Raw genomic sequence first — 18298 nt, 5'->3', positions numbered from 1 at the left:
TGACCTTTCACTGGTGCAAATTGACTTTGCCCTGCCAACAAACACCCTGGTTCATGGAACCGTGCAAAGTGACTTTTCACAGCAAAAAGACACGTTGCACGGTTTCATGAATCATGGTGTTTGTTGGCAGTGCAAAGTCAATTTGCACCAGTGAAAAGACACTTTGCACTGTGCGAAAAATTCCATGAATCAGTCCCTGAATGTTTAGTATTGAATATTACATTATTAAATGTCTTTAAGGCTGGCGTTGATGTTTGTGACTTCCTACTAGCTTCTTTAAAATTGCTTTTGGGATGCCCTCCCCTCTCCTCGCTGCCCTGCCCTTTCTTCCCCAGATACCACACTGATTGCCACCTGACTGAGTGCTGCCTGTGGGTCCCTGGCAAACCCAAGAAACAATGTCCAAAGTGAAAATGATGCATGTTCACATATGTTTCATTTTATCAAGACTGCATATAAAGAAAACATAAGCAGAGAATTATCAATATACACAAACATTACAAATATCAATTGCTGCTCGATTCCTTTCGTCATGGGATGCTAGAAGGGCAGAAAGCACGAGGACATCCTTGCCAAGTGCTCCTAGTGGTTTGGTTCACAGCATTACTAGTGGGGGCTAATGGTGGTTCTGCAAAATGATGCAGACATTTGCAAAGGGGGTTAGAGATGGAGATGACAGCACGGCACGTTATTTGTAAAGTTAATACTTTTTTAATTACTGACTGATGTGTTCAGTATGCAATGTAAATCATTCATATAGCACAGTCCTATTGTTATCCCAATATCTCAAGGCTGCACTGACATTCAATTCACTTCTTTGCACTGATTGCTTTGTGGCCCGTTGAGTAGAATGGGCCATGCAGCTCCACGACACACATGACATTCCTTACACTGGCAGTGAGTGCAAGTGCAGCACGTTTAAGAACATTGATGAAAAGGGAGAGGGTTCACCTTGAAAGGACAGAGTGGTGTGCTATGCATATAGGGTTTAGGCAGATCACTGCACTTACGACAATATTGGTTGTGCTCATGGCTTGCACACGGGCACACATTATATGCTGAACAGCAGTGAAAGGAAATGCCCTGTGAAAAGCTTCTCTTACACACGAAAAGGTGCAGCTTCACTAGCAGAAGAGGGTACTCCACGTGTGCACAGAACAGGCACAACACGGCAAACCATACATACTAGTACATCATGGGCTGTGGCACTGAAGGTTTCCATCGTACAAAGAACAGCTACACTACTAACCTTGAGTGTTCACTAACGGTGCCTTTCGCTCTAACTCGACAAACAAGTCAGGAGTTTTGTATTTGATAAACCGTTTACTACGTCTCTATAAAATGAAAGGTTTATGCTGAATGTTAGAAAAAATAAATAAACTCACTATAGATAACTCCATATTGTGATGCTACGAACATTTTAGTTTTCTAAATTCAGCTCCTCCTTGTGATAGTTTCTCATTCCTCTATATAGGTAGTGTTTTCATTTTAAGTCAGAACTGTTTAAGGCACCTGGTCAATTCTAGAATTTGCCATCATTTGAAGTTTAGCATGCACCGCATCTAGAGAGAATTGTGAAGTTTAGAATGCACCATATCTAGATTGAATTGTGAAGTTTAGCAGGTGTCACATCTAGATAGAACTGTGCATTTTAAAAGGTACCAATTGTGAAGTTTAGCATCGAGATAGAATTGTGAATTTTAGCATGTGTCAAATCTAGATAGAATTGTGAATTTTAGCATGCACCAGATCTAGATAGAATAGTGAGGTTTAACATGTACCACATCTAGATAGAATTGTGAGGTTAAGCATACGTCACATTGAGATAGAATTGTGAGGTTTAGCATACGTCACATTGAGATAGAATTGTGAAGTTTCTCACTGTTTACCATTTTGTGCAATCCAGGCCTTTTGTCACACTATCTAGGAATTCTTAAATCTAGGTGTGTTTCTCATTGTCTACCACTTTTTGAAACCCAAACCTTTTCTCATTGTGTAACATTTGAGAACCGGAAGGAAAAAACTAGGAAGCATGGAGCCAGCAGGAAACAAGAATCCCAGCGAGGAACCCATGGCCCCTACATAATCTTGCCTAACCAGAGGGCGGGTGGGGATGCCCCAACCACCCTTGCTGACATACCACTAGTACACGGATGAAACCTAGCTAGGTAAGGACCCTACACAGATGAGCAGGGAGGGACCAGAATCCTCTAACCTAAATGCCGCCAACCCAGGTTGGGGAAACACACCTACATCAGCCAAGTACACGCACCACTAGAGTAATACAGAGGAAAATGACCACTCCTGAACATCCCTACCAACTAGGCAGCCAAACAACAATTCCAATCACACAGGATAATCACAAATGTTGAGCGCAGGAACGCAAAGACAAAGAGGTAAGGAAATCCTGCTAACCCAACTTTAAAACCTCAACTTTCCACATACACTTCTCATTCAGAAACTCACAGAACCAATTCTCTGCACAGCAGTCGGCACATACTTCACCACATTGCAACAACAGACTAATAACGCATAACCCAGCACAATAGCACATGTGAATTCGCACCGACCAGAAAACTGCACTTAAGCTCAGTGAATGGTGCACACCGAACTGAAACTGCCAACAGGACAAAACTCTCACTTTCCTATTCCCACTACACCCTACTACAATTGAACACATCCCTGCTATCTGTGCAGGAAATCCACAATCACATAGCACACTACACCAAAATATCAGATAGCTGAAGAAGTCAAAATTATGCGTTTGAATTCCTGGAGTCCATCAGCAGCGTAATCAGATCAGAAATCATGGCAGAATGTTGCAATGCTCCATTTCACACACTCATTATTGATAAAAGCACTGACATTTAAGTCAGTAAAATGCTAGTTATTTACTTTAAGATCAGATCTCTTGCGGCAACACCACATTCAATGCACAAAACTGTGTTTGGTGGCATTGTCAACTTAACGTCTTGCAATGCGGAAGCTGTCACTTCAGCTATTACTGAATTGTACTCTGCCAATGGTCTGAATCTGCTGAAAATGATGATGTTCACATCAGATGGTGCATCCGGTATGCTTGGCAAAAAAAAATCTATTCCACATTTAATTCAGCAACACTGTGTAGCTCACCATGAAGAATTGGGCATCAGGGATGCTTGGAAGAACAGTTTATTCTGTGTTTTGCAGATCTCCTTTGAGAAAATCAAAATTTGAAGAAATTGCATCATTTATTGAATGTGATTCTTTGTCATTTCTACCCCACAATGAAGTGAGGTGGTTATGAAGACATTTTGCGGTGAATGCATTAATGCGCAATTATGAGGTGTTGCTGAAATACTTTGATCAGGAAATGAAGGAGGAAAATGATCCTATAGCGAAATACTGTTTCAAGAAACTGTCTGACCCCACTTATCAAATTTCTTTAGGCAGTGTTAAATGATATTCTTCGCGATCTAGCAGGCTTGTCCAAGTTGCTCCAAAAAAGTAGTTTTACTCAATTGAAGCCATGCAGTTTGCACGAGGCAAGATCAACCAGATGAGGGTGACAGTACTTTGGTCAGGAAGTGTTCTGGAGCACCACAGTTAGTGATCTGATCAAAACATAGTCTGACAATGAGAAGGACTTCAGTACCGCATCCATTCTGAGTTTCATTTGCTCAGTGCGTGAGCATATGGAGAAAAGGTTTCCAGAAAACAAACTGAAGGACTAGCCCAGTTTTGATTTTGATTCACTAGCCACTCAACAATGCAGCTTTGAGTTTGAAATACAAAATGTTTAGCATCTTGTTGAAAAATACAAAGACATTTTAGATTTCAAAGACTGTTTAGAATCAGACCCTGGCATGCTTGTGGTGGATTCCATTGTTGCACAATATAATGCCTTGAAGTATGTGGTAGCAGAGAAGAACAAGTGTAGTTCTTTAAAATGTTTTCAAAACATGGTGAACTTCACAAAATGCCACGGAATACAATGTAGTGGCGCAGCTCATGGACATATGCGCCACATTTCAAGCCTTAAGTGCAGAGTGTGAGCGAGGGTTCAGTCCCATGAACAGCATTAAGACCAAATCAAGGAATCGACTGGAAGAAAGTCACCTTGACATGCTCATGCAAACAAAATTGTATCTATTACATAATGAAGTCAATCTTGATGATGTGTACCAGTACTGGAAGAGCAGCAAAGACAGACGAGAGAAGCATGTGGGGGTCTGAGAGCTCCAAAGACTCAAGTTTTAGCAGTGCCACGGGCACGGCTATGGCAAGTGGCAGCACCACAGAAGTGTGATAAAATAATCACTGTTAAGTTAACTTCTTCCTATCAATGCTGACACTTTGTTTGGCCTGACCTCTCACATACTGACTTTTTGAGCCTATTGATGCTGTGCTCATCAGAGAGAAGGATGCCCTTTAAAAACAAAAGCTTCATAGAAACAAGCTTTCAATGTAAACCTGTTGATTCTGGTACTTCAACTTTAACCAAGAGCAATTGGTATGTATGGCATTCACACATCCCTTCATTTAAATAAAATGTATAGATTTGTATTTGTTCTATTGGCAAAACTGGCGCCTGGTGCTCTCTGTCCTGTTGCTTTCCTATCTGATGAGAAATATGTTTGTTTTCTGTATTATTTACATACGTTTTATTTATTTTCTTAATTGACTGTAAAATAATTTTTTTAAAATTAATTTGCTTCCTACCAATCCCCCACTCCCAAGTTCATGTTCCACTTCCCAGTTCCGACATGATTATATTTATGGTTCATGTTGAATAAAACAGTAAAAATAATATACAAAACTTAACCCTTCCTTGTTAGAATGTTGCCTCTTGCTGGACCTCTGCTTTGGCTGTACAGGTAAGTGACTAAGTTCCCCCTCTCTTATGATGCTGTTTTCATCCTTTTCTTGGCATACTTTCTAAAACTGTCAGTTTGACTTCCGGTAAAATCTGACATTACATGATTTACTTGAATTTATTTAACTGCCTCTCCATCCATACCCCCTCTCTTTAGTCATCAATCATGTTCATGTATTTCTTATTACCGGCCAATATAAAGCATTTCCTTTATATTCCATAGGATTAGTGCAATTGAGAATGCAGGAGCTACTGCTCTAAATATTAATTTGTGAGGCAGAATCTGTGTGACTCCCTTGTACCAGTCCATCATAAAACAAAAGATCAATCTAATGTTTTGAGATTTAAAAAGAGACAATTTCAGATGCATTTTTAGTCTGTTAGGAGGAGAAAAGAACACCCAAATGTCCCTTGGAGTAGAGCTTGTTGTGACACAAATTTGCATTCCTCGCTTGTACAGTGGATCATTAAACACTTGCTGTGGCAGCCCGGCACGCCGGCGCCGACTGCCACCGCATCACTCAGTTTTGTACAGAACTAAAAAACTGCCCACACTCAAAAATTCTTTGGGGCAGACAGCCAAAAATTATTAGAGGGAACATTGGTCTGGACTATACTGGGCTGCAGTCTTTTTTGGCTTATGTGAACTTATATCTTCATTGTAGGTGTGAGCACTGGTTGTGCAGAATCAACCTCCATCTATTAAAGATGCTGCTAGCAAAAGCCAGGCTTTTCATGAAGTGTCTACAGATGTACTGCTCCTATCTCCACCAGTACCACTTGGATGAGCAAGAGACCTTTGCAGGATCTTTTCTTTCTGATGCAATGCATCTTCCAGAAGTCTTCATCCACTTCATCCCTGGGTACTGATAGTGTCTTTATTCAGTTACAGACACTCCAGCATTTCGCAACTGAAAAAATAACAAAAAAAGATGTCCGCCATGGAATGGGATATGAAGCTTGGGAACCTCTATCGTTACAGAAGAGAATAGTTTGTATGAACATTAAACTATTCATCCTCTACACTCACGTGAAGGCATGGGCAACAGTTTAGAATTGTATCAAATAAAAGCAACGAAAGATGCACCTAACAGCATCTAGTAAAGGATTTTAGAAGCTCATTGTTTCCCTATGCTTTATCCTCTGGTAGAGGAGGCAGATTGGATGATTGGAAGGTTCCAATTTGTTCTTTAGAATATTGTTGTACAAAAATGTATTCTGAAGTTTCCCCATACCTCACTAATGTGGAATAAATTTGACACTTATTGTATGAAAGTGAATGTTCAACATTATGTTACGCTGTTGCTCATACAGTCGAAACCGGACCTAGATTTGAGAATGGTTCTACATGTGAGATGCTGCAAAAGGTCAAAGAAAATAATTAGGTTTTAGAGGGTAAATTTACCAATATTCTTGCTACAATGAGTGGAAACAAGGAATATGGGTACAGGAGACACTCCAAGGTTAGATGCATAATCAGAAACCTGGGCCCTCCAATTTGGTTTGTGACTTTAACTTGCGCTGAGTTTGGGTGCGATGATTTTGCAGAGTGGATTTGTGAAACTAATCCACAGAAAGAAGACGTAGAACACATGACACCAGGACAACTGTGTTCCATGGACTCTGTAAGTGTATTGCAGTTCTTTCATCACAGATTTTTAGCCATGTTTAAATGTATATGTAATAAAGAAAATGGTCCACTGGGAACGGTGGAACATTTCTTTTGGAGGAAACTGTACCAGGTACGTGGGGCTGCACATATACATTTGCTGTTGGGGATTAAAGATGCTTCTCAGTTTGGTAAAGAAAGTGATGCCTGTGTGATGGAAAAGTACTGTCAGAGAAAACACTGAAGTAAAGACAAGTTCTACACTCAGTGCAGATTTGGCTTTCCTAGGCCTGTGACACCAGTTGGTTGAGTGGATAGTTTGATGTCATCTATTCAATTTCATGTCACTGGTATTTCACAAAGAAATACCTATCTTTTAAAAAGAGTTAAGCAATGCCAAATCATTAATTACTACAACCCTGGCATCGCTCAGCTTTGGAAAGCAAATATTGATATACAGTATATTGCTGATGGTACAACAATTGTCACTAGTTATGTTACAGCATATATGACAAAAGCTAAAAAAGAGCAATGAAGCTGAGGTCTGGGCAGATTTATCAGCAGATAAAGGTTTTAGTCAGAGATGAAGCTGCACATTGGCTAACTAGTTTACCTCTTTATGGACGTATCATTAATGTACTTTGGTTAAGTTTTGGTCCAGCTACCACTAGAAATTGGGTACTGACGGATTTGAGTGAAATTCTGCAGTTAGCTGAAACAGTATCTGATAGTACAGAGGTTCTGAAAACTAACTTAATTACATATTATTCAAATCGATCTGTGGAGTTAGAGGAGATTTGTTTAGATGAAGCAGCACAACGCTAGTTGTATCGAAATATTGAAGCAAACAATGACAGAGGACGGTTTACAGTACATGGTAGTACTGGTTGTCTAGTGAGAGATGAGAAGTCAAGTCTCATTAACCATATGAAGTTGTCTTGCTGCCAAACTGCAAAAAAAGGAATTATTTTATTTTTGTGTTTTGCAGTTATTCTTCCCACGGCATGCAGAGAGTGATTTGCTTGGAAGTTTTATAACTTTTGAAGTATCATTTTTTGATAAAGAAAAGCTTAATTACATATACCAAATTTGAGCAGTACTTGGAGTTACTGGAGAAAGAACTAAGTGAAGAAGAACTTTTGGCAGCTGAATTGGCACAAGGTACTCCTGACGGAAGTCAAGATTCTGCAGCAGGAAGTCAAAATGTGCTTGGTTAGCCAATTAGTCAAACTTATGTTGAGCTTGCCATGGACGAAGTAGAAAGTGCAATGCAACAAAGTAAAGTTGTAGATTCAGATTATGATGAAATAGTTATTAAACTTAATATAGAGCAAAAATAAGTTTATTATAAAATTAAAGATAGGTTCTTACTTGGTTTACAGCATGACAATAATGAATGTTCTTGTGTCCAATATAAACCTGTATTGCTGTATGATAGTGGACAAGCAGGAACAGGTAATTATTTTTAATTCATGATGATGTACAATGTAACTGATTGCTCTTTGGCATGTATTGTAACTGTTCCAACAGGTTTAGCAGCATTCAATGTAGGAGTTGTTACTTTACATCGATTGTTGATGTTACCAGTGGAGCATGACAACAAATTAGGGTATCAAAAACGTGTATTAAATGCAGCACAAGAAGTAGAAAATGTTTGTAGAAAATTAAATACCTTGATTATAGATGAAGTGAGCATGGTGTCTAACTTGATGCTGGCTTTCATTCAGCTTTCATTCAGTTGCAAATGCATGATGTTTTGAAGACTGACTACAATGCTTTGTTTGGTGGTCTATAAGCATTCTAAAAATCTATGCAATAACAAAACCCTTGAAATTCAAGGAATAAACTTTAGTTGCAGGGACGTTAAGGTGATAACATAACACAACAAAACCTCATAAATTCAGCTAAAGCCACATTAACTTTGCGCCCCCTGTTCTGCATCCTCTGACCACGATGATGGCATCACAGATCACATCACTAATTACATTACAACAGTAACTGGCAGTAAGCATGGCCTTCAGCCATGGTCAGTGTGCATGGCCAAATATATTTTTAACACATAAATGGGTACTAGTAATGGCCTTCAGTTATGGACAGTGGTCACAACCTTCACCCCATGTGCACCGAATATTTGAAAACACTAATAGACTACCAACCATAGATTTTGGTCTTTACCAGTGGATACAGCTTTCAACTTTGTCCACTGTAGACTATATGCACTGGTCAGGAAGTAGCCATGGACTTTAGCACAATATTGGCCAGTGGCCACAATCTTTGGCTGTGCCCACTATATTTTCTAACATATAAATGGGCCACTGGCCATGGCCTTTGACCTTGAGCAGTTTGTGCATCTTTTGGCCATGTTCACTGTATATTTTATAATAATAAAATTCAATAAGCAACGGCCTTTGGCTGTGCCCACTGTATATTACATATACTGACCAGCCACTAGCCATTGTCTTCAACACAGTACTAGCCAGTGATGTCACCATTTATTAGGTGGTCACTCTCAACTCAGGGAGTTCCTTTACCCCCCCCCAGCAAGGAGGTGCACACCCATAGCGCTTATACAGATTCAACATTAGTGACGCCTCCAACCCGTCTTGCACCACCCCAACAAGTACCCTCTGTACCACCAATGAGCTAGGACCCAGGCCTGTGTATAGAAATAACACATATCTATTTAAGGTTTGACAAAGAAGACTAGCAACCAAAACATCAACCACCAATGCCGTGACACTACACAATATCACAAATTCAAATTTCACTCACCAATTGACTAACAAAGGTTTAAAGGACTTTCAGTCGCAATATGACACAGGTAACATTTTGAAGTTGGCAGTCACAATTTAGATCAGATTTCTTGCAAATGAACCAAAAGGAAACATACAAAACACACAGCAATTGCTCAGTTTGACACAATACTCCTTTCCCACCGCAACCCCAACCCTCCAGGTATCAATTAGATACAACCCCTCTGATCTAAAGGCAAGGTACAGGGAGTGTGAATACCGTAGCAAAATTTTAATTTTAATTTGCATGAAATGCAGGGCTTTTGGAAAATCGTTTTGGGATGCAAGTAAATAAATGGGAAATTTTGTTTTTCACTCTCTACATTCACATAAATAGCAGGGCATTAGGGTTACTTATTTTGGAGTTATGCACACCCCCCTTCGGTACAGAAGACAGGGGTTTCAGAAAAGTAGAGTCACCCAAGTACTTTATTGTCTACCCCGGCTCTAACACACTGGGCATGAACTTTGTTAGTTTCGAACTCTAACAACACTCATCTCATGATTTTCTATATGGGAATTCATTGATTTAACTGCAGTTCAATGCACTAAGGATCTACACAGCTTCCCCCTCCCCACAATTTAATGGGAAGGATTAAGACAGGCAGTTCCCAACACAATTCAATTTAAATGTATAGGGTAATTTTCTATAGTGGAATTAATTTGAATTAGATTTAATAAAATGTGCCAAAGGTTTACCCAGTTCCATCCTCCTACCCATTATGCAAGATGAATATTAAGGCTGGCAGACACCCCCCCCTTTTGTTTGCATTTTAATGCTTTTGTTGGCATTCAGATTAATCTACTTACATGGGAGGCCTTGATTATGGGGCATCCAGGATAACAGCAGGGCTCCTCTGAGGACAGCACAAATCTGGTCACAGGCATCAGTCAAGGGTAGTCCCCAGCACCCAGACTTCCTCAGGCTCCTCAAATGGATGCCGAGCTAGCTTCTAGATTTCCCAGTCTCTGTCTCCCCTGCAACATTTAAGGCATGGGTAGCTGTTCCTGTCCCTCTGCTAGTTCTTTGCAAAAGTCCAGAAGCAGACTACCTAAGGCCCGAACAGATAGAAAACTGATCTCTTATAGGGCTGGTGACACTCCATTATTATCATATTTCCCATGCTACGGATTGGCCAGCTCTCTCTCTCTCCCTCACCCCAATACGCCCACTGCCTGCTATTAGAACAAAGAGTTAGGGGGTGTGAATGATGGAGGTTGAGGGAGGAGAAAGACTCATCATCCCAAAATGGCAAGTGCATTTAACTTCTTCAGTGTCCTTAAAATCTAACAACATGACAGCTACCCCAATTTTTCAGATATTTGCCGGCACATATATATTTTTGAATTCTATATTTTATGGCGAGTCAGAAAATACTAGTTTGATTTCGGCACGCCCTTCCTGGGCAGAGCTACTGTTTTTCACTATTTGCTCCTGAGCCGAAATAGTTGCAAATCTGCCTTTCCTGATTCCAACCTTACTTCCATAACCTATCATCACAATAACTGTCTATTCCCTCGGAATTACGAGAAGGCCAGAATCATAGTTTTTTTCATAACTCGAGTTGTATTCATCACACAAAATGTTTTTTTACATGGTCCCAACAGGCTTTTCATCCCCTTGAATGTGAAACTGGGATGAGCTCACTGGGACATCCGATGCACTTTCTATTCCAGAAAATGTATTCAAAGTTAGTCAATGGCAATGCACCACAATTCGCTCAGTTCCACATAGCCCCCACCAATTCTTAGGTTGCATTTCTCTTCTATGACCTGATCAAGACATCTGGCTGGCCCATGTGAACATGCCCACCCTGCGGGCTTCAAATGTTTTTGATCGAAGCTAATGCACAGTTAATGGGGAGACCTGACCTTAAAGGTAATTTCGGCTGGCTTTGTTATCTGGAAATCCCATCATTCTGATCTACTTATCTGTATATCTTAGCATTTCAACTAAAACCAGACATTCATCTCCTAGAGCTCCTCAACCAAAGGTCTTGAGGTCAAATTTTCAAAGGCACAGACCTTTCAGTTCAGTGGGAAAAACACCAGTTGCATCCATACTTCAGAAAATACAGCTTTCAAATCGACAAGATGTGCTTACATGTAACATTTTAGCATTACATCTAGGCCTGCTGTTCATACATACAATCTTTCTTTTCTACTATATTAGAACAGAGGTAGAGTCATTATTAATCTAATGCACACAGATAACATAGGAAACCAGTTTTCACTCTTACAAAAACTAAATAGCCCTTTCTCTTTACAGGCTGTCATATTATATGATGGAAATTAAGCCTCTTTATTCATGATAAACACAATCTGTCACTTGACTTTATTTCTTAAATGTTAGACATCATTCTTCATTTTTATCTTCCAAATGTGCAGTTTTTCAAATGTGTTTCTTTTTCTTTCCACATGCACTGTTGCAGTTTTACACAATTCCTTTCAATTTCACTAGGCCTTATGTCAAAATCACTGTTTAGTACTGGCTTTTTTATTTCAATGGAACTCCACATTAGCCAGATTCACTCTCACAATAGGGGCCTAGCACAGCCTCTCCATCCCTGTCACTCTGGAGCTGTATATTTGCCCACAAGTGGCCACAGGCTTTGGCTGTGCTGACTGTATATTCTAACATATTAACGGGCACTAGCTAGGGCCTTTAGCCATGGCCACTGACTACAGCTTTCAACGTTGCCCACTGTATATTTTAAAACAGTGATGGGCTAGTAGACAGGGCTTTTAACCATGCACATCAGTATTTTTTAACACTAACCGACCATTAGCTATGGCCTTTGGTGCTGGCCAGTGACCACAGTCTTTGTCACGGCCAAGTCCACGGCCTAAATTGTTATTAAGGTAATCAACGTTTTCATGAGCTACATTTTAAACGATGTTATGTCTAATTCCATTATTGATGTAATCAGTTATATACACTATAATTAGTGTTGTCACCAGTGATGGTATCAGTGATGTGATTTGTAATGTCATCAGTGTTCTCATACAACATGTAATTACTAATGTGATCTGTGGTGTCATCATTGTGGTCATAGGTTGTGCAACGGGGCACAAAGTTAAGGTGGCTTTAGCTGAATTTCAGAGGTTTTGTTGTTTTAAGTTCTCACCTTAATGCCCCTGCAACTAAAGATTTTTCCTTGAATATATATATATATATATATATGTTCAGTAAAAAATCTTTGTTAAAGGGACCTTATGGTTAAGTTGTGCTACAAAAAACCTATGAAATTCAGTGAAAAAAACGTTAAAAAGACGTTATGGTTCCAAGTAAAACCGAAAAAACCCTGAAATTTGACAGTTATGGTAAGCTAAGCAACCATAACTCGTGCCACCACCATGCACTGCTAAGACTAACACCCAGGACATGTGGGCCGTGGGCCATGTAATACATATATATATATATATATATATATATATTAGCATAGGATTCATTAGCCGATGAGCAAAGCCCTAACTTTCATAGTCCATATATTGGTGAACTCAAACTGTTTAAGGGAGCCACTCTAGATGACTCAGAATGGCATTTGAAAATCAGTACATAAAGAATGTGGGATTAACAGAGAAACAATACAACTATTTGTAGAATCCTTTTGCTTTACATGAAGTAGCTCAAATCATATCAGACGGCTGCCTTATACGTGGGTCACTGAAAGATGCATATTGTCACGTGTTGCAAGACACACAAAACATGTGGCAGTCAAAGCCAATTTAATTTCTGACAAGTGATGGTTGATTTTCAGAACGCGTAACCCAGCGGTAAGCAGCCTTGAATGGATACCCTTATCAGGATTACTCATGTTTTTCGCTGCCCTCTAGGACAACTTAGGACTCTTATTTAGGAAGGTCTCATAGAACATGTACACAGTGCGCATGCATGTTGTTGCAACTCGTCGAAAGGAAGTATGAAGTAACACCTACCCTTGCTAGTTTCTAAAACCTTTTGTGGGCAGGCATGCAGTGCACATGCTTCTGTGACAAGTTAAGAGAAATAAAAATGGACCGATTTGCTCAAACAAACAGTTCTAATGCAATGCAACTGCTTTCTCTATGCAGCCATAATGGAAAGATTAAATAACACTGTTAAATATTTATTTATTTATCGCTTGTTAGGCGCTTATACAGCAAGTAAATTCTGTTTCAAAGCACCAACAGGGCAACATATGATTAGCCCAGCAAGATTCAACATGCACGTTGAGCAAATGGGAGCAGATGGATGCAGGTTCAACCTATTTCTGTGTTTAGCAGAATGAAGTCTATGGGCCTGGTTTACAAACATGTTTTAACATGGGAAAGTCCCATTGAAAACATTTGTGTAAATCCAGCCATATTTCTGTTTCCTTTTGAATGCCAGTGTCCTCTTTTGCCCCCTGCCTTCTTATACCCTTTTCTTTCGTAAGTTAAATAGGTAAAACTTTGACTTACCCCAACAAACTTCCTTAGAAATTCCCTAGATGACTCAATGTCAGTCTCTGACAGCTCTAGAAAGTCTCCCATCATGCCCTCCTCTGTCGCTGGCACGTCCTTGTAGAAGTTCCTAGATCTTGCGTAAAACTGCATCTCCCCATCAATGATTTGGCTCGTTAAGGCATAGAGTTTCACTGTAAAGAAATAAATACGTTCTCGTTATCTGGTGGTATTGTGTGTGCAGAAGGACAGCAAACACATGCATATTAATGAATGCGCGTGCAATGTGCTGGTACATCTATGCTGAAGCCAGTGGGGCTACAGAGGTTACTGGGTTATAGGGTTTCGTAATAAAGGTCAGTCACATTCTAGTCTAGATTTACAGTGGTCTTCATCTGTCTAAACTGAGTCTTACATTCTTGTAGAAATGTGGGAAAAGTACTGCGTCCCACCTCCTACAGCCATCACCAGGCATTGCAATCCAACTAAACCTAAAGATCAAGGGCCTAATTACAAGCCAACTAAACCTAAAGATCAAGAGCCTAACAACAAATGTGATGATGCAGTCAAAAGTGGGAGTAATTTCGATACTGTAATTTTTTGGCAGTAACAGAATTATCGCCACTTTTACTGCACTGACAAATCATAGTTTTGGCAAAATGCTGGCGATAAATGCACCATATCAAAGCGAAAAATCGGTAGATGTACCACAGCAGATGGACAGTAAATTTTCCAACATACCCATAGAGTCCCACAGACACTAAAAATGGGAAGAAACGCCACATTACCTCTACTCATTATCCCGCAGTAAATTTGCGGGGCAAGCAGTGGTAATGATAAACGGGTTTGGCAGTAATATCACCAGCATTGCAACCAAACGTCTCTTGAGGCCCAAAGTGTTTTAGGCATTTAAGCCTATGCTCTTTTGTGGAAACTTTAATTTGATCATGGAAATCGAATTGTAATTGTAATTGTAACTGTTTATTTGTAAAGCGCTTATACACAAGTGAAGCGCTTCATGTCGGGAGGGGAACAAGGGAAAACACTAGTCATTCTAAGGCCTTTAAGTTTCCGAATGATCTAACAAAATTAACTAGTATACTAGGCCTGAGGCATTTCTGCTAGTGGAAGTGCATGACAGGAAGGAAGAAGAGAAAGGAGGGGGAGAAGGGAAGAGCAAACAATCGGTAAACTGCTGTGCTAGGCCTAATGACGTGCCAGATAGTACAAGTGCATGACAAGGGGTGTGGAGAGAGGGAGGGGCAGAGGGGGAAAAGGACATACAGAACAAACTACTGTGTTAGGCCTGGTGACATTCATTTTGAATGATGATAGGTCATCATCAATAATGTGCCTATGTACACGTTTTTCAGGCGCAACCCAGCCAGGGAGCAAAGACAAAGGGAGGACAGGACAAAACGATCTTGCTAGGCATAGTGCATTCAAGGTTGTGCAAGTACGCAGACAGGATGTGCAAGGGAGGGGGAACAAGTGCACCCAGTCCATCAGGGGCCTGCGTTGAATGCAGAAGAGGTTGGATCTCACATGGAATGTGCTCCGAGTGCAGAAGTGAGAGGCAGAGTGCAGAGGCCCGGAGGCAAGTATAGGACTGGCGGGGAGCCTGGGACCTGTGTAGCTCTGGAGGTGCACCAGGAGACCAGTCAGCAAAACTGAGCAGAGTTGGGGAGGAAAGCAGCAGAGAGGGGGTTAGCAGGGGAGATGGAGAGAGAAGGAGGAAGAGAAGAGGAACGTATTGAGGAGTTTCTGGAACTTGAGGATATCTGGCTCAAGACGAGAGAGACATGGAGGCTGTTCCAGAGGGAGGTACCTGCAGAGGACAAAGTTCTACCCCCAAATCTCTGTTTGGAGAAATGGATCACCCGCAGAGAGTTGGAAGAGGCCGATCGGAGGGCTCTAGAAGGGAAGTATCTAGGGAGAGAGCGTTGTAGGTAGTGCGGGTCCCGTCCATAGAAAGCCTTGTGGACTATGCAGAGGGACTTGAACTTGATCCTTGCAGCCACTAGGAGCCATTGGAGAGATTTCAGCTGCTGCAGAGATGCGGTCCCTGGGCTTGAGGCCACAGTTAAGTCTTGCAGTTCAATGACCAATGCCAGCACGAGCTCTGTTAGAGCCCATCACGTTCTTCTCACAAGAACCATGTCATCTGTCGAAATCAGAGCAGGCATGTGCCTTCACTGGGTAGCATGGCCATTGTGAGGTCACCAGCCCATTGATATAAATATGAAATGGCAGTGGCGCAGAGACACAACACTGCTAACTCCTGACTGCACGGGGCATGGGTGGGAAAGATGGCCCTGGGTACCAACATGAACAGAGGCACATTTTAGGAACAGAGCACAGAGGTAGCCTTCACCAATGCATTGTTCATCCCCAGCTCTTCAAAGGGATACTCCACAAAAAAGCTCAGTTAATTCAATAGCAGGCCTGCCAGAAATCCACAAAAATCACATGAAGAAGCTCTCTCGCCCCTTACATACTTGCCAGGTCCAGCCAACATAAACCTATTTTAGTTAAGATACCGTAAAACGTTCAAGTAGGTCAAGATAAAACATCACAATTTAACAATGCAGTTCATTATCAGATGGTAATATAACCACAATCAAAAGCAAAGCAGCTTAAAAAATGATTAAACTGCTAAAATACAATAAAATTATAAAATTACCCATTTTTATACCAAACATATATTACAGTATAACATATTGATCAAAATCCAGCAGCATTTAAGTAAACACTTTTTTAAATAAAAATTGTCATAGTTAAATGCACTTGAAGGGCCCATGCAGTAATAACGTCGGGCATTAGCTCCGAAAATCTAAATGCCAGCCTACATTAAGTATGCCCACATGCCTGTAAAATAGATGCTAAGGTGCAAAGACTAATTAAGTTACATTTCGCCAAAATAAACGAGGGAAACATGGATTCCTCGTACACACAACACAATAGGTGCACCATACCACTTTCTCTTCATCACTTTGGCATGGGGCCCCAATTCTTAAAAGATTCAGCCTAAAACATGTTAGCCATTTTCTAGCATATGGGTTCATTACCCATGCAAGGTACCCTTGGAATTAAATGCAGTTTTATTATGAAGAACCCTGTATTTATTGCTTCTTCACATTTGTCACTGATCAGGCTTAATAGTAATCGCTGATCCCCCACTACTCCAACTTTGAAGCCATTTTAGACAGAGGAAAGGATTAGGAACTCACAATGATAATGTTGTGTATCTGATATCACTCTACACTCGCATGCCATTCTTCACTCCATCCGCAACAGTGCTGGGTCATCACCCAACCCCTACAGTACTAGGTCATCACCCAACCCTTACAGTGCTAGGTTGCCACCCAATCCGTAGAGTGCTAAGTCATCACCCCAACCCTATAGTGCTAGGTCGTCACCCAACCCCTACAGTACTAGCTAATCACCCAACCCCTATAGTACTAGGTCATCACCCAAACCCTACAGTGCTAGGTTGTCACCCAACCGCCACAGTGCTGGGTCATCACTCAACCCGTACAGTGCTAGGTCATCATCCAATCCCTACAGTGCTAGGTCATCACCCAACCCCCTACAGTGCTACGTTATCACCCAATCCCTACAGTGCTATGCCAGCACCCAACCCCTACAGTGCTAGGTGGTCACCAAACCCCTACAATGCTAGGCCGTCACCCGAACCCTACAGTGCTAGGCCATCACCCAGACCCTACAGTGCTAGGTCGTCACCCAAACCCTACAGTGCTAGGCCGTCGCCTAACCCCTACAGTACTAGGTCATTGCCCAACCCCTTTAGTGCTAGGTCATCACCCAACCCCTACAGTTCTAGGTCATCACAGTCTATCACTGGCTTCCTTTTTGCAGGACACTATTACTATGTGCTGTCAACTCTCCATTTACCATTACAAAGGAGGTGTACATCATGACAAAAAGAGAAGCATGGTTTATAGAACCCCTCAAGAAAGAAATGTTGAGATTCCCCGGGGCTCCTAACCATGCAAATGATACAATCATGGATGTGGTTGTTGTTTCGGATCTCACACGGGATTCTGGAGACGTCCTTCATATATGTGGTCTAAACCCTGCAGAAGATTCATACCCTGGTGTCTGAAACGTGTAGCAAGGAACACAAAGGGAATCCACTGGTTGCAAACCGAGGCAACTGTGTTAATGCACAGTGGGCCAGGCATCGAATGAGGCAAAGGACCACTGCACAGGTGGACTTAGCTCCATGTCACACTGAATGCATTCATATATGTATGTAAGTATTGTAAGGAAGGCATGGTATCAATAGTAGACACAGACACAATAGATACAAGTTTCGAAAATCTTTATTTGGAATTTTGGTTGGTTTGGTAGAATTCCTAACTTGCCCTAACTCTAGCATGGGAGTAGTCTCGATAATTAAACAAATAACAAACAAGTCCAAGTCAGTCTAGTTAAAATAAAAAGGCCTATACTAAAAAAACGAACCTTCCCCTCCTTCTCAAAATGGCAAATGTGTTAAGGGAATACAAAAGGAAAATAGTGCCTCAAAAGAAATGTCAGAATGGCTTACATAAACAACTCCCTTCCCCAAGTTAAGCAGCATGGGGTCTAGAG

General features: G+C 41.0%; 1 protein-coding gene across 1 annotated transcript in view; it reads right to left on the bottom strand.

Annotated features, from left to right (window-relative positions):
- Positions 1-18298, bottom strand: part of NTMT2 (N-terminal Xaa-Pro-Lys N-methyltransferase 2) — a 253816-nt gene that overhangs the window by 142282 nt on the left and 93236 nt on the right. The window contains exon 2 of the mRNA XM_069641309.1: positions 13700-13875. Within this exon, the coding sequence (XP_069497410.1) occupies positions 13700-13875 (176 nt within the window). The remainder of the gene's footprint in view (positions 1-13699; positions 13876-18298) is intronic.

This window comes from Ambystoma mexicanum, chromosome 1q, assembly GCF_040938575.1.
Source record: "Ambystoma mexicanum isolate Mex_15411 chromosome 1q, UKY_AmexF1_1, whole genome shotgun sequence".
NCBI classification, from domain to species: domain Eukaryota; kingdom Metazoa; phylum Chordata; class Amphibia; order Caudata; family Ambystomatidae; genus Ambystoma; species Ambystoma mexicanum.
Note: the sequence above shows the minus strand (reverse complement) of the source record. Positions and strands in the feature narration are given on the sequence as shown.